Source organism: Drosophila bipectinata, chromosome 2R, assembly GCF_030179905.1.
Source record: "Drosophila bipectinata strain 14024-0381.07 chromosome 2R, DbipHiC1v2, whole genome shotgun sequence".
In the NCBI taxonomy this organism is placed as follows: domain Eukaryota; kingdom Metazoa; phylum Arthropoda; class Insecta; order Diptera; family Drosophilidae; genus Drosophila; species Drosophila bipectinata.
Genome location: NC_091737.1, coordinates 23,684,927 through 23,705,627, shown reverse-complemented (window position 1 = coordinate 23,705,627; position 20,701 = coordinate 23,684,927). Strand labels below are relative to the sequence as shown.

At 41.7% G+C, this 20,701-nt stretch overlaps 3 protein-coding genes across 3 annotated transcripts in view; all 3 read left to right on the top strand.

Annotated features, from left to right (window-relative positions):
• The first annotated feature begins 5,887 nt into the window (after positions 1-5,887).
• On the top strand, positions 5,888-7,134 carry LOC108123085 (uncharacterized). The gene is made up of 2 exons (XM_043211104.1): positions 5,888-6,146; positions 6,566-7,134. Exons 1-2 carry the CDS (start codon positions 5,888-5,890, stop codon positions 7,132-7,134), a joined length of 828 nt encoding a protein of 275 aa, XP_043067039.1.
• A 359-nt stretch (positions 7,135-7,493) lies between these two features.
• On the top strand, positions 7,494-8,245 carry LOC108122956 (uncharacterized). The gene is made up of 2 exons (XM_017237814.2): positions 7,494-7,551; positions 7,626-8,245. Exons 1-2 carry the CDS (start codon positions 7,494-7,496, stop codon positions 8,243-8,245), a joined length of 678 nt encoding a protein of 225 aa, XP_017093303.2.
• Positions 8,246-13,665: 5,420 nt separating this feature from the next.
• dpr1 (defective proboscis extension response 1) overlaps positions 13,666-20,701 on the top strand; it is a 45,628-nt gene continuing 38,592 nt past the window's right edge. Inside the window, exon 1 of the mRNA XM_017238402.2 lies at positions 13,666-14,429. Within this exon, the coding sequence (XP_017093891.2) occupies positions 14,336-14,429 (94 nt within the window). The 5' untranslated portion in view covers positions 13,666-14,335. The remainder of the gene's footprint in view (positions 14,430-20,701) is intronic.

Below are 20,701 nucleotides of genomic sequence, written 5' to 3'. Positions count from 1 at the left end.
ATTGACGAAAAATTGAAAAAATATTTTGTTCCCAGATTTTGATGCAGATTCACGGAGAATCGATCTACAAATCGTTTAAGGTATTCCGCTTGAGAATCGGATGAATATCGACTAAGATATGGCAATCGCTGTGGTCCATATTGTCCTTCGATGCATTTTTGGAATTTTCGAAGGGGACCCACCAGAAAAATTGACGAAAAATTGAAAAAATATTTTGTTCCCAGATTTTGATGCAGATTCACGGAGAATCGATCTACAAATCGTTTAAGGTATTCCGCTTGAGAATCGGATGATTATCGACAAAGATATGGCAATCGCTGTGGTCCATATTATCCTTCGACGCATTTTTGCAATTTTCGAAGGGGACCCATCAGAAAAATTGACGAAAAATTGGAAAAATATTTTGTTCCCAGATTTTGATGCAGATTCACGCAGAATCGATCTAAAAATCGTTTAAGGTATTCCGCTTGAGAATCGGATGATTATCGACAAAGATATAGCAATCGTTGTGGTCCATATTGTCCTTCGATGCATTTTTGGAATTTTCAAAGGGGACCCACCAGAAAAATTGACGAAAAATTGAAAAAATATTTTGTTCCCAGATTTTGATGCAGATTCACGGAGAATCGATCTACAAATCGTTTAAGGTATTCCGCTTGAGAATCGGATGATTATCGACAAAGATATGGCAATCGCTGTGGTCCATATTGTCCTTCGATGCATTTTTGCAATTTTCGAAGGGGACCCACCAGAAAAATTGACGAAAAATTGAAAAAATATTTTGTTCCCAGATTTTGATGCAGATTCACGGAGAATCGATCTACAAATCGTTTAAGGTATTCCGCTTGAGAATCGGATGATTATCGACAAAGATATGGCAATCGCTGTGGTCCATATTGTCCTTCGATGCATTTTTGCAATTTTCGAAGGGGACCCACCAGAAAAATTGACGAAAAATTGAAAAAATATTTTGTTCCCAGATTTTGATGCAGATTCGCGCAGAATCGATCTACAAATCGTTTAAGGTATTCCGCTTGAGAATCGGATGATTATCGACAAAGATATAGCAATCGTTGTGGTTCATATTGTCCTTCGATGCATTTTTGGAATTTTCAAAGGGGACCCACCAGAAAAATTGACGAAAAATTGAAAAAATATTTTGTTCCCAGATTTTGATGCAGATTCACGGAGAATCGATCTACAAATCGTTTAAGGTATTCCGCTTGAGAATTAATTGTTAATTTAATTGGCAAAGATATGATTTGAAAGGCAGCTACATACTCTCTAATAAAGGCCCATCTTGAATCATTTCCAATAAAACTGAAATGAAACCAAAGAGCTTTCTTCAATTTTTGGTGACTTATTCAAATAATTAAATTTATACCACCTAAAAAAAATAATGGTCAAAAGTAATGTCAAATTGAATGCCATAATCTGAAGGATTATGGCCAAGCTGTCGGGTGGCTGTTCCGGAAAAAGTTTTAATTCCCGATGACAGAGCTCAACTCTTCGATCTGGGTCAGCCGGGATGGAGATGCAGGGAATGATTTACAGAGCCAGGCCAGAGCTGGACCAGGCCGGGAAAAGGTACAATTAACAGCAGATGTGGGCAGAGGGGACACATTTTGTTGGGTTTAATTAATAAAACTTGATTAACGGAAATTTTATGATTGTCCCGACGGCAGCACGAGGCAATCAATCATCGCTTTTTGCCCGCTCTCGTTCGCATTCGCGTTTGTTAATTATTTTGCATTAAATATTTATGAAATTCCCGAAGAAAGCCGCTAAGAGAGACAACTGAGAATGGCCAAAGTGTAAAATTAATTAGGCAGTGTCCAGCAAAAAAGCATTTAAATGGTTGAAAGTGACAACCAGAGGGGACAGTTAATAAATTGTTAGTTGCACACTTATGGTTCAATGCACAAGGACCAGGGCAGGAATAAATACGAACACGAACACGGAATTATTTATGCACAACTGTTGATTTTCTAGCTGATTAACCTCCGGGAGCCCAACTAGGAAATGGTATAAATAAATGGTGTAAATAAAGTGCATTATCCAGTCCCCGGCCCAATGATGCTCTGTCCGTACTCTGCTGGAAATCAGTAATGGAAATTATTTTCGAGAGCGAAGAGTATGTGCTTTTGTAATTAGTTGTGGTTTTTCACCCGAAAACCATTTATTATTTATCGCTTTCCGATTCAAAGCACCCAGCTAGTAACATATGCACCACTATTTGCATTGAAAATGACAATTAGCAGATCCGATTGGCCCTATAGTACGATATACGGAATTGAATTTAATTTGGCCTCGACTCAAGTGCCGTAGGCGTAAGAATGGCCACAGACTCATTTCCGGCCATTTGTCCTTGTCACTTGAAGGCTCCTTTTTCACGCTCACACTCGTCCTGACGGCTGACTGATGGACCGCCTGATTGACTTGCCGAAATGTCCTGAAGTAAAACAATACACGAACACAAAAAATAGAAATCAAATCTCCGACCATATGGATTCAATTAACGCTAATTTAAAATGCCAACATATCTGGAGAGGCTCTTTCAAACAATAAAAGGGAAAAAAGGAAAAAGACCTAGTCAGTTTTCCACATGACCCCCATCAAAATATCGTTGTCAGCAGCGGTTCGGGTTTGACACTCAAAAGGGCAACATCGGTGGCAACAGAAGCGGAAGGGGCAAAGTTCAGCTGACATCCAAACAAGCCTTGATTGGGGCCAATAACTGAGCCAAATTGAATACAGAATGTGTTGGAAATGTTTTGAAAATGACCAAACCGAAATCAATTTGACGGCAAATATAACTGCCAGCCCAGCAGCTTAATGATTAATTTATTTTGATTTCAAATGGTATTTATAGAAAAATATTTGTAATTCTGTATATGTGTTCAAAATTATAGCTAATAGGTGATTTAGATAGACTGTTTAGGTACAATTAAATCAATTAAAATATATCTAAAAACCTTCCGTTTTATTTGGAATTTAAAATACTACGCACCCTCTAACAAAGAAATCCCATTTGTAGGCACTTGGCCGAGTGAGTGCCTCCTAATGCCGCACACAATTAAATTAAATAACACCATAATTAATTACTGCCCACGCACATACACAGGCACACACACACACCCATACACAGACAGAGCCGTTCCCAGGACTTGATTTGCTGGCCAAGAAGGTGCTAATGTCCTGGCCCATTCATTTTGGATGGTGTGCGTGAGTGAAATAAAGAATGATTTATGGCGGTAAGCTAACTAACGTTCTGTTCTTGAACCGACCACGCATGTTCTTGTTCTCACAATTAGACCCGGGAGTTGACCCCGGGAGAACAGTGTGGTCGGGGTCTGTCCGGGCGGTTCCCCCTTTCAGGGCCCATAAATCCCGTCATAAATAAAGGAAAAAAGCGCTGGGATCACAATGGAGCCATCAACATTTGATGCAACTTATAACCGTATTTGGCCATTTCGGAGGCAATGGGCCTGCATTGATTGGAAATATCAAGTATCCTTAAGCGGTGGCCCATCAAACGCTCGAATGTCCTGACATCAAAGTCCTGTGATAAGGCAATAGTCAGCACTGTCTTCTTTTTCGACCAGAGGCGTGGGTCAAGGGGGATATCAAATATGCATAGTATCACTTAGTTATTAAAAGCTTGCTTTAAAAATAGTACAATCTCGTTTCTTTCTTTAGTTGGTTTTTATTCCCATTCCTCAAAAAAATGATGACTTTATAGGACGCCCATGCCCCAACCAGAAGTATTTAATGTTAACGAGCAAATGGTCCCAAGTAACTCAACTTCTTCTCCCACTCCTTGGCCCTTTTTATAAATTGTGTTATGCATAAAGTTTATGCGTTTGTAATACATAAGATACATATATATGTTTATAGTCAAGGGTTATCATCGCGGCTGCTTTATCTCGCCCAGCTGCTGAAATGCGAGCCCGGCTCCTTTTGCCATGCCACTCGCTATCTTTTCGCATCTTTTCCGCGCTGCATGTTCATTTGTGTGGCACTGGGCTGCTTGCTGCCTGCTGCACAGCATAAAATCCACTCAGCCGTGCCACATAAAACCAGCAAAAAACGATGAAATTATGTGCTGCCTGCCGCCTTCAGCCTGCCACCATTTTTTGCTGCCCATTGTGCTGCAGCTTCTGGCCCACAAAAGTCATCTTGTTGAACCTGCAACAGTGCAGAAGTTGCACAGATGCCCAGAATTCCATAGGGTTGGAGTTAAATTCTGAAATAAGTCATAATAGCTACATAGATTTGCTTAAACCTGAATGCTTGCATTTTGATTCAATAATTATGTGAAACATAATATTCGCAGATGCCGGATGAAAAGTGCTCTTTGATTAATCCATTCCCTTGGCGTTGCGTCGATGGGCTGGCAATCCGATTATGTTGCACGTTCCCTGGCCAACGTCGACTTTCCTTGCGTCCCATTGACTTGAGCCCGACGTGCGTCAGAACTGATTAATGAGCTGCAAATGGCATTATGCACAACGCCCGCTGCCTCGCGGGGCGGGCTGCGACATCCCAGGATGGATATGGGGCATAATGATGCTAATGATGTTGCTGATGTGGCATTGTTCGCGTGCGCAGACAGCTCAGTATTCATTGCTGGCATCTCACTTGTTGCAGCCCAGCTGTTGCCTTTTTTTCGGATGACATACCCCCCCAGGAAAAGCCAGCAATGAGATAAGGAGGAGTTGGATTTTACGTACCTCCCCCGGGGAGGGAGCCGAAAGCCAGAAACTTCCCCGCCAATTGGCAGATGTCAGCCTTAAGCCATTTTAAAAAGCAAATGTCTGACAAAGCTGCAACTAAAACTTTTTATGCGCCACTTTGCCCGGCCATTCACAAGTTGTACGTGGCAAATAAAAGTGCACCCTGGGACCGACCGAGCCAGCGACCGCCTGCGTATCGCTTGCCAAATCGGAGCTAGGAATAGATAGTCCTCCCAGCAGCCCCCCTGGTCCTATCAAGCTCGGATTTGGCCTGGAAACAGATTTAAGTATGCAGTTGTAAGCCATAAAATCAGCTTAATACTTCCGCCGAGCCACAAAATCTGAATTTATAGTCAACACACAAAGAATGGGGGAAAAAAAGGTCAACTACCAAAACCCGATTTATAGGACATCTAACCCCAGGCGGGTCTACATTTAATATTGTCCAAAATAAAGTAATTTAGAAATAGATGTATTAGATCATTATGGTATGTATTTACTAATTTTCATTTGTTACTATTTTCGACAAAGAATTTCACTTGCGAAACCAGAACCTAAAGGTTACATAAGATTCCCCAGATTGGGCCGTCAGGTGGAGCACCTTGTGACCCCGTTTAATGGCCAGGTCATCTCCGAGAATGTATGTTTAGTTTTTTTTTTTATTTAACCCCCCGGCGTGTGTTGTGATAAATGCTAATCCCACATCAGGTTTTGCTTTCGCCTTCGTTGCTGCTCATTTGGCCAGTTTCCATATTCATATCAACCAAAGTGAAAGTGCTTGATTGGCAAAGAAAAAATGAAAAGAAAGAATATTAATAACAAAGAAATCTGCCTGCTTTTAAAAACAAATGAACGTCAATGTTGAGTGATTGCTGCTGGCACTGGCAGTGATTAGTTTTTATGCAAATGAGTTCTTATTAAAAGTGGTATAAATCAATGTTAAAGTCATGGGCCAAGTTTGTTGTGCTTCTGAAAGATGAGCAGGAACCACATGTGGAGGAGGTCGCTCTTTCTGGGCTTCATAGTTCTTTTAAATTTTTTTGAAAACCCCTCGGGTAATAATACTGATAATACCACATAGAATTCAATAACTAATTCATATCATATTTTTAGCAAGACGTCTGGATTTTCGACCGCTTAAGTCCCTAGAGATGAAGGATTTGGAAAACCCTCGATCGGTGTCCAGTGGCATTGCTGGCTTGGCGGGATTCGCTATTGGATTGGGAAAAGCCCTTACTGCTGTTTTCATATACGATGTCATAACTGCCAATATTACGGAAACGGAAGAGAATCAGGTCACAGGAAATAGTGTATCCTTTCGAGAGGTATGCTTTAACATGGAGGGTTCTGAGGTTTACTTCGACAATAAGGAACAAAACGTTCTCCAAGGACCCAATGCTGATGTAACCTGTATCATTTATCAAGCACAGAATTAAATAGAGCCATCAATAAATTATAATTTTAGCAAAACCAGTTTAAGGGCCGCTGCTCTGTCAGAGGTCAGATCTTGTGGTATTTTTCATTGGAATTTTTCGATTTGCATATGCAAAATATGAAACTTTCTTTGCCCTGGCGTCACGCATAAAAGTCAAACAGAACGCAAGAGTTTCTTCAGTTAGATTTCAGCGAGATTGTGCGTGAGATCGCCCCAAAGATGAAGTCGTCCGGGAATGTGGCAGTTTGCCTAGTTATCCTTACAGTGTATTTTTTTGCTGGAGCTGAAGGTGAGTCGTGATAGAGTGAAAGTGAATACAATATGATATTTCTAAAGAGATATAAGTGATTGAGAACATAGTGCCCTAACTGGTCAATATCTAATCTTTTGGCAGCTCGCCGCCTCGCTCTTCGTCCACTGTCAACTTGGGAGCTAAGGGATGCCCTCGAGGAATCCGGAATAGGGGCAGATACTCCTGCTGGAAAGTCCGTGGTATCGGGATTGACGGGTCTTGGGGGGCTTGCTTTGGGAGTGGTGAAAGGTATCGGCGGCTCCATTCTCTTCGATGTGGTTACCTCAAACGTCACCATCGAGTACCTCACGAGCCTACTGAACACCACCTCGTCATCGAGCACTTCCAGTAGCAGTGGCACCGCCCAGGAAATTTGCTTCAACAGTCGGAGTGTCGATGGCGATATTATTAATGGCAGGAGCAACGATGAGGTTGATGCATATGATTATAGTGAGCCAGTGGACGATGGACAGTGGAGACAAAATACATCCACCGACTCCGGAACTGGCACGATGACCTCAGGGTCATCGGGCATTACTTGCATTGTTTTGGGATCGAAGGGTTCTCGGCGACGACGTCAACTGTATATTCGATCCGGAACTCTACGATCTGAGTCCCCTAGACGCCGCAGGTCTCATCGGCATCCAAACCGCAGATTCCGAAGGCATTGAATAAACTTCACTTAGAATTAGTTTATAGTTAAGACTATTTATTGACTTTTATTATTATATTATATTTATTAAAATCATTGATCTACAATTCTTAAGGAACAATATTATTTTTATTGACCAAGGTAACTTAGAAACTCAAATTTTGTAAAAATATTTCCCGTAGCAACAGTTTTAAATTATTAAAACCTGTTTTTGGGTTATAACCTTTTGTGAGGTCAAAGAATTTTTGTTGTATCTTTTAGAAATGTATGCAAAATTTCAAACTTTCTTTGACAAGCGATCAACCTTAAAAGTGAAAGGGAATTGGAAGGCGCTTTCAGTTTGGTTTCAACAATACCTCGCGAAAGATCATAGCTAAGATGAAGCTTTTCAGAATAGCAATACTTTCCTTGTTTATTTTCATAGTCGGGACTGAAGGTAAAATTAAAGAGTGAAAGTGTCTCCTCCAAGAATTATAAAAATCTATAGATTTATACAAACTATCCGTATAGCTCGGCGACTCTCCATCCGTCCACTGTCAGCTGGGGAGCTGAGAAATGCTCTCGACGAATCCAGCATTGGAGCCTATAGTCCGGCTGGAAAATCCGTAGTCTCCGGTTTGACGGGTCTTAGTGGACTTGCTCTGGGAGTTGTGAAGGGTATTGGCGGCTCCATTCTCTTCGATGTGGTTACCTCAAACGTCACCATCGAGTACCTCACGAGCCTACTGAACTCCACCTCGTCATCGACCACTTCCAGTAGCAGTGGCACAGCTCAGGAAATTTGCTTCGACAGCCGGAGTGTCGATGGCGATATTATCAATGGCAGGAGCAACGATAAACACGATGATAGTGTAGATCCCTCGGGAGAGTGGCGACAAACTTCTACGCCAACTGGATCGACCACATACGGGTCAAGTCCATCGTCAACTACTGATGTTACTTACACAAGTACCGCTGGACCTACGTTTTCTACCCCTACCACAACCTCCAATGCGAAGACCTGCATTGTTTTGGGATCAAAACTGGGGATCCGAAGACGGCGTCAGGTGGAGATCAGACCTGGAACTTTAAGTACTAGGTCTTACAGACTTCGTAAATCTATCCGACATTCAAAAACCCCAAAGAAATAAGTTTTGAAATTGTTTTATTAAAGTGACATGGACTTTAAATTCTTCCTCGTTTTCAATTGACTGGAATTGGCAATCTGAAACCTCAACTGCCAAGGCTTAAAGGTAAAAGCCATCTGACATTACTTTAACTTGACGTATTTATTGATTTCAATTAGTTTATTAAATTTTAATTGTTCTGCTTGCCGTTGGGTGGGCGGGATTTCACTATTAATGGTCGAATGACTTGTGGAAATTTCGGGATTGACATATTTTATGATTTTCTGACATGCACTCTGTGGCCTAAAGGAAGTAGGTTTTGCTTTTAAGTCCAGACTTTTTCATATGTGTAATGCACTGAGAGACTTAAAGGGTGACTTAGTATTGGAAGGAACATTTTTATTTAATACAAAAATATATTTTTTGGAGAGCCCTTTAAGTTCGCTTGGGTTGGGAAGGAAAATATTGTTTTCGGTGTGGGAATTCGCACCGTCACGCATATCGCAGTGTCAGGATGGTTATTAATACAATCAGCCACGCACGCAGCCTGCCTACCCCTTACCCGTAATCCCCTCCTCGGCCCAATCTCTTTCTGGCCGGATCCTTATGTAAACATTGAAATGTCATTGCCGTCGAGGGCAGCGCCCGACCACATAAATCCTCCTTGGCCACAATTTATTAACTTTAACACTAGCCAATGTCAATGGCCACCATTTACCCATATTCCACAGTTCTGCCAGAGTCCAGATATTGATTTTGATGAGAAATTTATGTGGCCAAAGGACCTCAACCCTGGACCCTGCCCAGGCAAACTATTAACTTTGAATCTCCTTTCTCGGCGAGCCAGTGCAGTGTTTATGTTATTGTCTGAACCCGAAACCTGTCTGTGTCATTGCTGGAATCAGAATTGCATTAGGGAATATTTATTATTTATGTTAATGCGTTAAAAGTCCTTTCAGAGTTGGGGAAAGAGGTTTAAGAAGGCAAAGGACTAAGGAAAAACTATACCAAACCTCAAACTCAAATTATCTCTAGGCTTTAACGCTTTCAAAGGCTATAAAAGGAATCTCAGGGTGTTCTTTAGAAAGTGTACAGTAGAATATCATGTAATAGAAAATTATCGAAAAAATTAGATGCACATATTATTTATATTTGTAGAAAAAACTATCTTTAATACTATCTTTAATAAGTCTATTGGGATATAGCTTAAATATTAACTCCTAATCGAATAAAAAATGGAAGGACTATGAACTCATTCCGAAAATGTCATTGTTCCATGTTGACCTTTAGAAGAGAGTCGTAATCCAGTAGTCCCCCTAAATTGTTTGACTCTATAATTTAAGCAACTTGTACTGTAATCAATAACCAATTTAAGAGAGTTCAACTTACAGATATTTGACTGTAGAAAAGTCCTTTGGCTTGTATGTAAATGTGTACACATATTCATGAGCGAATCAGCGGCAAAACTACAATTATTGTGCACTTTACCATCGTCGAGAAAGCTGGCTTAATGACCAAGGCCGTGACCCCAGTAGAGCAGTTGGAGCTCTCCGGCTATCACCACCTCCCCGCCCCCTTTAACCTCCTCCAGCTTGGTCGAAATTGCGTACTAAATGCGCTAAATTACTAACTAAATGCCGCAAGTGCCGCCCCCGGGTATGGCTAGAATTTCACAAACGAACGCCCTTTTTGGGCGGAGTGGGGCGGGTGGCGAGTGGGCTTAAGGCCAGAGGGGTTGCTCGGCTAACGTAAAGCCAAAAACTGAAGTCAAACCCAAAGCGAAAGCGAAAGCTAAAGCCAAAAACTGCCGACAGTCGATGACATTTGAGCGATAAGAAAAACTGTTGTGTGGCTTACTTGGTCGGCACCCCCTTGTGATTTTCCACAATTACGTTCGGGGGTGGCAGGAAGAGGGTAACAGAAGACGGGGCGGAAGGGGCAGCAGGGCCAGAGGTCCTGGCGAATATGCTGTTCCTGTTTCCTTGGTCCTTGTGGTTGCTGCTGGCATTAAGTATGCAGGCGTGTGAATTGTATGCCAAGAAATACAAATAGTTAACGCTCCTGCTCCGGCTCTTGCCCTGCTCCTGTTTTTGTTGTTATTTGTTTTCCTTCTGGCTTTTTCTGCTCCTTTCCAGGCATTTTTACAGTTATTTTTACAGCATTGAAAATTGTTTTAAATGTTAATGTTGATGTTGTAGCTGCTGCTCTTGCTTCTGATAATAAAATCGCCTTCTGCTCCCTGCTGCTGCTGTGGGGCAGGACAGTGCGAAAGTGCGAGGCTGGGGTGGGCGAGCGGTGGCGTCCCAAAGCCAACAAATAATTGAGATGTTTTGCAAGGGGATTGAGTGTTGTCACACATGCCTTCAAGCACTGAGAAAAACTACAAAGGTAGATCAAGACAAGGACTATAAGGATTCTAATTAAAAAAACATTATTAAAGCCTTTTAAGCCTTATTACAATTGAAACTTCTTCCTCCATCCACCTCCAATTATAGTTGTATAATTTCTCTCTGTGTAACCAGCCCCATTTTTGCCAAGGACTATAAGGATTCTAATTAAAAAAACATTATTAAAGCCTTTTAAGCCTTATTACAATTGAAACTTCTTCCTCCATCCACCTCCAATTATAGTTGTATAATTTCTCTCTGTGTAACCAGCCCCATTTTTGCCTCCCCCGTGGCCAAGAATCAGCTGTGAAGAGCTCGCACTTGTGTTAAATTATGCGGGTTTGATTTTTATTGCAGTGCCGCTCATTTCTTTTCCTTCGCGATTGTTTGCCTTGCTTTGGTTTCCTTTGTTTTATAGGCCTCCCCTGGAGAGCGGGTAACACGCACACCGTACACGCACACACACATACACTCACAAACATACACTCGAAATCAAAATCATCTCAAAAGTATAAACACTTTGGGGGGGGATGTGGTGGTTGGGCGGATGTGGCGGACACGCGTGTCTGTGCGGCTGTAATTTGGCCACGCCTCGTTGCCCTGACGAGCTGTTGCTTGGCATTTCAATTAATGGCACTTGCCACCCTCGGTCCTGGGACCTTCTCGGTTATGGATCCCCCCCAAAGGGTCATCACTTTCACCGCTGCACTCCTAATGAAGCCATCTCTGGGTTAAGCTCCAACTCCATCTCCTGCATCGCTACAGCGACGAGGGTGAGGATGAGGGTGGTACTTATGCACTGATGTCAACAGGATTCGAAAGATACAATTACACTTGAAATATTTGAGTAGTATTAGTATTAAAATATAAGTATATTTTTCATTTATAATTGTTGAAATAGGAGCCAGTTAATTAAACATTAAGGTGCATATTACATTTCACAATTAAAAGTTTTGCTTGTCTTACTTTTTATTCTTTTTCTCAGAATGTTTAGCAAACTTTGTAGACATGAAGTCTAATAATATTAAATTACAATCGAAGTCTATTCAGACTTGTCTTCTTAACAAAAAAAATAACCAAAATATCTTTAACTTTTTTCAGGTATTGTCTGCCAGTTAAAGCTTATATTTTGCTGAGTGTGCGATTGCATCTTCGTGCGACACGTGACCGCAAAGGATATCGGCTGAGCCGGAATATGCCGCATCGCACGCCTTAATAGATTTTTGATTTGTTTGCTCAGCTCAGCTCACTCAAACCCTCGACCTCCGACCCACCCGGATCCATAGCCGAATCGAAATCCAATTGTGAGTCGCGCGTGCGTCTCTGATTGGAATAATGATTTGGCAAACGAAGCTAGAAACATAAACCGAGCCAGATTTTTTCCAAAATTCTTTTTTTTTTTGTTTTTTGTCAATATAGAAAATCAATAGCGATATTTTTGTTCAGTTTTTGGCACGCCCCCGCTGTTAAAGCAGCCGAGTAATTCAATAAAGAAATCACGCAAGGCAGGAGGCAGGATTCCAGCTTAGGGAAAAGCTCCTGTTAGGTGAATTGAGCGCTCAAGGCTCCGAAGACGAAGATTAAAAGCGAGACCTGAAAGTTTGTCTGTTCTTTATTTTTGGTGGGTCTGGGTATTGGGCAACATTTTACAAATTGTTTCAATTAAAAAGTTTACTGATTTTGCCTTTTTCGCCTTTAATTTTATCTATAATCGGCTTGCGATTGACACGTGCCACCACCGCCCAGCCCAATCGCCATCTTGGCCGTCTCCGTCGCCATCCCCAGATCGGTTGGCTATCGAATGGGAATAATCGCTTTTTGGGGCGCTAATTGCGACGACCTTGGTTGCGGGGTATTTATAAGCCCGCAAGTCGATTGCACAACAGTCTATACGGCTGTGGAGTCTGTCGTAAGCTGGGAAAGCCAAAAGCTGGGCCAATTAATTAAATATAATCAGTTGGAAAAAAGTTTTACCAATCTGCAAATATATTTCACAGTCGCTAATTAATTTAATTGATTTAAACGCTTCGGCTTGACCAATCGAGGGTGTGGGCACATCCAGAATCGAGGCCATCTATCGAGTGCATTTGATCTGTTTGTTTGTTTAAAATTAAATTGACTTGTAATTAAAAGTTTTGCAAATTGATTGAAATTCTCGTGTGTGCTTGTTCTTTGTGCGGAGAGGTTGGGAGTCGATAGGGTTTTGTTTCCGAATAATAAAAACCACCAAAAAAGGAGGGAGTCGAAGCTAAAACTGGGTAATTACAAGCATTAATTAAAAATGAATTTTTTGCTGGTCAATTGAACTGAAGAGAATATGCAGTGGAACCAAGTCACACTTTACCGGAAGTAACTTTCACTCAGGGATATTTTCTCTTTGGCTTTCACTTGTATAAGAGTCAGGAGAGGGTCTTATACGTTCATTTAACTGACCTATGCCAGGATGTAATTTCTTAGTTTTTGTATTGTTTTTTGAGTTTAGTTTTAAAGTTTATTTTATTTAAAATTAAACAGGTCTTACATACGTTAGAAATCAAAGGAAAAATATTTGTTTACAAACAAATTAAGGAATCTACGTAGGTGGCAAATCAAAATAAACATTTAACGCCATTTGAAATCAAAATAAACATTTGAAAACACAACATATACGCTGAAAATATTTTAATTTCGTCTCAAGAAAAGCTTATATATCTAAATATTAATTTTTTATGTTTATCCACCAGCATGCAAGCTGAAAAAAATAATATAAATAAAATATACTTCAATAAGCTCAATCGAGGACTTGCAATAAACAAACAAAGAGTCTTAATAGCTCCACTCCAAGATTCTTGGCAATTTCGTGCTCCAATAACCCGAGCAGGCTCAAAAGTCCCCATCAGCCACCCACCCACTCACCACCCGCCTCGTGGCCTTTCTCTCTTTGGGGCTCGCTCTTAGCCCGGAGCCGAAAGCCAAAAAAGGTGGCCCAAAACCGAGCAGCAGCCGAGGACTATGTGGCATTCGTTTCGCTGGTGGCGACCCGACCACCGTCCGCCACACAGTCAGTTTCATTCTGCAACTCGAAAGCAAAGCACGTGTTTCTGATTTATGTGACGCGAGCTACTAGCCACCGGACTTCTTTGTGGAAAGTGTTTTTTTGGGCTGAGAAAAAAAGGCCTAATGAGTCGAGGGCCCTGCGTGTTAATGGCGAATTAATGACGGGCGATTAAAATGCAATAGCCACGTGCATAAGCCCCATAATGAGTTGAACCACCCCACCCAACGGACCCAGGCCGCAAAAATACACAAAAGTTAAACTAGAGTGGAAACCGTGCGATAAATCAAGTAGCTCCTATTTAGCGGCTCTGTAAGGGGCTTTAGATCTTTTTCAAGTGAAAGGAGAAGAATTTGTGCAAAACTCACACTGTGTAGCTAAAAAACCAGAAAAAGGGAAAACGTTTAAGTGAAAAAGAACACAAAAAAAGAATAAAATAAAATATAAAGTAAAAGTAAAAACCGTGCAGAGGAAACACTTTCATTGGTCCCCAGGCAGAGCTTAGAACCGAGAGTTTTTCCCGGCACTAATTTGACGGAATCGTTAGTTGACCAACAAAGTCCTGTCCCCAGCAACCGTCTCACCCCCCACCACCGAGTGTTGGCGGATCGCGTGCCGAGGAGTACAAGCGTAATAACAATAAAGTTGCCGGATAACAACCACAGATATTGAGGATACAGCAGCAGACACAGAATGAGTGCGATGTCCCTGCCATCCAGAGCCAATTTCGGATTACTCAACTGGCTCATCGGCTGGATGCTGCTGCTGTCGATGGTTCTGCTTCGAGGTAAGTCAGCCTCGGCGTCGGCGTCGGCATCGGGCTTTTTAATTAAATAATCCAATTTATTTTCATTTAATTTCTAATTAAATTTAATTTGTTTGCACCCGTCCCCGGTTGCTGAGCTCTAATTGCCGCCAAGCCCCGCAACGCCCCAAAGCAATTGGGCGACCCCCCTCTCGAAGGTTTTCGTTTGTCGCCTAGGATTTCCCTTCCAATTTCCCGGAAAAACCCCAAAAGAAAATAGGGGGGAAAGTCCGCGAAAAGTTGGGGGGAAGAATGCGAATTGAAATTCTTTAATTTTTGTGCTAAGAATTTTAATTCCGCATCAGACGGGGAGAAGTTAACCTTTTTGTCTCGAGGAGTCAAAAGGTGAAAGCATTTAATGCCAGCTCCAGCAGCCTGAAAGGTCCTGGGCAGAGTCCTAGTCCTAGTCCTAGATTCGCAGGCGTCAAGGTTGGCCCAGCGAGTGGGTGAAGGGCCTGCGAGAATGAATGGACAAACATTCAACCATCCAACCATTCAACCTCAAAGTGTGTCCTGCGTCCTGCCACATGCAATGTGCGATACATATATGCCACATGTGAGATGTGCGATGTGTTGGCGAGTGAGTGGGCAGGGCAAACATTTTATATAATACTTTGCAACAGTAGGGCAAAAATCTCACTTTCAATGCATCAAATACTAGAAGCGCGCAGCTGAGATAGAAATGTGGGACTGCAACTGCAAAAAATATAATAAAAAACGAATAACAAATACTAACGAGCGGCAGACACTTGGAAAATGCTGTTGAAGCTTGGTCAGGGTCGAAACGCTCCTGGCTGCAGTTGCTGTTGATGTTGCAGCTGCCTCTCCTCCAGCCTCAGCCTCCGCCTCTGCCTCTGCGTTGCATGTGGCAGTTGACACACGAAACTAGTGCCAGTGGGCTTGGCTTTTTAGTTTTTGGTTTCGGGTTTTAGTTGTCTGTACTCAGGACTCTGTGCCTGTGTATGGTCTCAGTGTTCTGTTTTCAATTTCCAGCTTTCCGCTTTTCCAGCCCTCTGTTTGCCTTGCCCTGCCGGCTGGCCGGGTCTGTCATTTCAGTAAACTGCAAATTGCATTTTTATATAATTTTCCATCATTTGCCTTGGCGGTTCGTCGGCCCTTTGTAATTTTCAAATAAAATACTTTCCGAATGCAATTCACTTTTGCGCAAATTGTTTCCTTTGCTTGCCTTTGAGTTGCTTGCCTCTTTGCCCATCTTCTTGGCTCTTGGCTTTCTTCTGGCATCTGTCTGGGCATTTCATTTGGCTAAAAGCTACTTGAAGTTGGTTAAGCACAGACAAACAAAAATTACTCATTTTGGCAATTGAAAGTCTGCAGAGAGGCAAGCAATCAAGACGGCTTCCCACTGAATTGTTCTTTATATGCGGGAGATGATGGTTTTTCTTTGATCTTATTACAGGTGACGAATATTATATATTCTGAATACAGAAAAGTCTTAAAATTTAAGGTTTTAAGTTTAATTTTAAGAAATATTTATGATTCTTTTACCAAAAAAGCCCATCTCTTTTATAAAACCAATAAAAAATATCCCTTTATACGTCCCACATTTCCAATATACCCTTTTCTCGTAAGCGATACAAATAGTTCCATAATTGGTGTGGAAATTCGTAATTTCCACGGAAGCTCTCCCTTTTTTTTGGGTTCTGAATAGTAAGTTGTTTACCACTTTTTCCTCGATTAATTGACACCGAAAAATTCGATAAAAACACACGCATATTTCCATAATGAATTCATAAAACTTTTCGATCGTGTCCCTTCGCGGTCTCGTGTTGTTTGGTTTGTTGGTTTATTAATAAATAAATTTTACCCTTGCGGTTTTCACGTTTATGTTCGTATGGGTGTTACGATGTACGTTAAAATGCAGATATTTGCACAGCTGTTTGCCATTGAAGGCAAACAAACGATTTCCTTTTTTCCGCACATAACTCCATGCCATTCAGTGGACTTTTTCCGCACCCAGTTTCTGTTAAATATTTTTGTAAATATTTCTCGTGCCACTAAAAACGAAAAGAAATTATCAAACCGACAAAAAAATATGATAATAGCAGACGTGATTTCCAGTTGAGTCCAGTTAATGCACAAGTTATGCGGTTGTCAGGCGCTGGAGGATAAAAATAATAATAATTGATTGGTGGTTTGGGGGGGTTTTGGGTGGACTGGGCTAGCAATCAGTGGAGCACATCATTCAGCAGTGTCAGACTGATGAATGAACCCAGGAATTGGCCCAGACAAGTGCCTGGCATCACGCACACACCACACACACAGACACGCACTGCGAGGCGCCTCGAAGTATGCAAAGCACATCCTCGAGGGTTTCGATTCGGCAGGGTAAGATCTATTTGCCGGCGGGTCCAGGTTATTCACACAAACATTCAGCCCGAAGCCCGGCGGTTTCTCCAAGTCCAGCCAAGGCACACATTATCAATAGGACGTAGGCGGCCGACCTGATTTCCCCCTCATACATATGTTTTTTTTTTTGGTAAAAAATACACACACATATTTTTTATTCCTCCAAGAAACTGCTTGAAGAAACAAACTTTCTCTGTTGTTGATTTTAATGGCATATGGTTCCGCTGGAACCCAAGACGAATGCGTGGGAAAGAGTTCAACCGGAAGGGCAGCAGACTCTGATTTGCATAAGGAGTGGATAGCTTTGCGGCGGAACTTAATGGGGTGTCATTAATCATTTAATTGGCATTTGGGTTACGATCTGGTCAAGAAGTTTCTTTTTTGTCTAGTCTTTTTATTATTTATGAGGTATGTTTTTCTATTTAAAGAATACCAGATATGTGGGTTCAAGAGGCAAGAGATTACTTTAGAAAACATGTTCTCTAGAAGGTATATTAATAGAAAACCCAAGTTCTTAACAGGTACTTGACTTCGGAGTCAAGGTTTTTTCTATAAAAATATTTTCTTTTAAATAAAATATGAAAAGATGTCATTGACAACGAAAGCATTTATTTTGCCAAAGTTTTTCTTGCTAAGGTTACGTTTTTAGGCAGGTCAGACCGCCAACATTTCGGTGTTGCCTTCGTAACACTTATGGATTTGACATTTATATGACAGCCAAGGTTTTTTGGGGTATTATGCGAGTGTGTGCAAAATTGTTGTTTCCCACACTCATCCCCTAGAGTGAGTTCTTTGTTGTTTTAAGGTTTTCATCAAAAGAACACGGAAAATTGTTTTTATTTTTCTCGAATTCGAATCAAGATTCGGCTGGGTAGTGGGTGTATGGGATGTACATCCATACTATATATGTGTGTTTTTTGGGGGCATTATTTTTTGATTCACTTGGCACAGCGTTTTTCCTGCAGAAACTCAACTATTTCGGTCACGTAACTCTGGCGCACAAGCAAAAGCAAAAACGATGGCAAAACGGAATCATCCAAGAAAGAGGAAAATTTATGCATTTGATTTCAACTAATTTTCAGAGTCCGAGCATGGCTGCGAATTGTTTTGTTTATTGTCGGCCAAATTAGATGCTGTCATAAATTAGCTTAAACTAGAGTGGCTCTCCACCAGGCTCCCCATGGCTCCACGGTCCATGGCCGGGTCTCAATTGTCTGTTGCCAGCTTTTATGACCACCAAACAGCCTTGAGCGCGCCCCAGAAGACGTGGCTATTAAAAAGCACTCCACAATCGAAAACTCTTCACCAGCTGCGCTTTCTCCCAGCTCAGCCCGGTTTTAAAGCCTTTAGCCAAAGTGCCAGCTCAAAGTGAACCAAAACACTTTCAGGGCAGACAGGAAGGCAGGACCGAAGACAGACAGGCAGTGTCGTAAAAAGGATACACTCGCTATCGCTATAAGTTTCGCTGTGGAGTATGGGAGGTGGGTGCCTTCGAGGTGCCTTGAAGTTGTCGATAAATCCACAGGAGCAACATAAACCAGTTGCGCGGCTCTAAAAATCGTGTAGGCCTCAATGATTTCCCAAGTAAAATTCGTTTTATTAACACGGGGACACGGGGACACGTCACACGTGCTGGGGACAAAGTTTTCCTTTTGGTTTTGGGTCTTGTTTTTGCTTTTTCTGTAGCAGTAGCTGTAGCTGTTGCTGTTTATCCCGGGGCGTGCCAGTAACCTACATGGGATGTTGTTCTGAGCCGCCTTTTCTCGTGCCTGTCTGAGCCGCTTTTATTAAAAATTCCTCACACAAACGGATGGGGATATGGGGTAAGGGTGGAGTACTACGAATGGAGCTGTAGGATCGGATGGGATATGGCGTCTGAGAAAGAGATGCCGAAATAAGCATGTTTAAGGCAACCAACTAGCAGGAAACAACCAACAATTGTCTATGCTGTTGCTTTTGCTTTTGCTCTGTTGCCTGTGTTGCCTCAAAGTTGCTGCGTGCTACTCCTATGTAGCAGTTTTATTGCTATGTCATTCCAGCATATTTCACACAGACACATCACACAGCAGCGACAAAGGACTGAGGCGTCGACATTTCGGAGCTGAGCCGCATTGGCTCCTTATCCTTTCGTCGCTGGATATTTAGGTGCTACCCTGTAGTTGGGTCGGAAATAAAGCACTTTTTGATGGATATTTAATACACAAAGCAATCAAATGGCAAAAACAATTTCGATCCGGATTAAAATATTAGTCTTAGTGGTCATTTTTTATTGCAATTTCATTAATTGCTTCTTTTCATGCATAAAAATTATGTTTAATAAATCAATGATGATGTTTGCTTTATTACTATGTGGCTATAGATTTAAGGATTTTAATAAAAACAGCCATCACTTTTAAGCTTTCAACGGTGAATAATAAATATTCAATTAGGATATTCAATTTTTTACTTAACACTTTTAATAAATAATTGTTTAATAATTGTTGAATGGGAGGCATCCCTAATTTTTTTTTTAAACACTGCTGTACTCTGTGCTATAAAAGGGGTATCAACGAGTCAATCGCCTCAGCACTTGTGCTACTACTTGTTCCTTATTTATTTGTCGTACATGTCTGCCTGGTGGGTCTGTTATTGTTGCAGCCTCCACTGCCTCAGCCCCAGCCTCCTCCTCAGCCTTAGTTGTTGGTATTTTTGTCAACAGCGTTCGGCGCCTGGGGGGCTGACGCATTTCTCATGCGCTCGCGCGTGTCATATTTATTTATTTCGCCTTGGACCGCTCCACCCCAACGCCTTGCCACCCATCCTCCTATCATCCACGCCCCATTCAGCCCCCTTTGTCCTTTTTTTTTTCTGTGGGATATGTGTCGCACATACTAACCGTTTGCAATTGTGTTGATGTGTCATTTCCTTTTTTTGAGCTCTTATATAGTCAAAGAGTTTTTCATTTCCCGTTTCGTAAGCCATTGTTGGCCAAAAAGTTTCCCACTGCCCCCGACGAGTTGATTTCGAGTCCTTTGATATGCCCTGGGGTGTGAGTATCCTCTCGTTTTGAAGTTGTTTGCTCCTGGAGCACTTAATTAACCCACGCAAAGCAGAGCACTCCTGGCCGACAACTTCAACCGTTTATCCAGCTGCGAACACGAATTGACAGCCAACTAACATTTATTGCCGCTTGTCATGTTCTACATTTTTATGGCTCGGTCTCGACAATTATGCGCATTTGCTTTCTCTGGAAAGCGGAACACACACCCAACGAAATAAAAAAAAACCCCAACTACAATAAAATAAAAAGAGAGTGAAATAAAAAGAATTAATGAAAATACAAGCGAGCAAGCAGCCAACCAACAACTGTTCCATATTTGGTTCACTGAACTCAAGCATTTGCCTTAATTTTGCGGTGTCCTTTGGTGGAAAAACTGAAACGAAATGGCAGCAAATATTTTTGTGGTACAAAGCCGACGTTTTAAATACACTTTTTGGGTAAAAGTTAGAGATAGTTCAATGGTAAAAAGTTATCTAGGCAAGGGATCTCTCTATTTAAGCTCAGGAAATTACGTATATCCTTTCTTCAAAACACATTCGAGAATACTTTTTCAAAACTTTTACCAAACTTTCGACACTTTCAAGTAGGCTTTTGTTAGAGCATCAACCGGCATTGCCACTGAATATGCAACAGCGACGGCGTTGCAACTGCGTGCAGTTGTAGGTATACTGTTCTGCATGTAGTATGTGTGTGTTTAAATGCATTGGCAAGTGGCCAGCAGCGGCAGCAATACCAGCAGCCACAACAACAATAAAGTAACAATTGGGTGGGCTGTTAAAAACAGCAGAAAGCAATTAAACTTGGTCGCGAAAAAAAGGAGAGCGGAAGACGCTGCGTATACGTAATA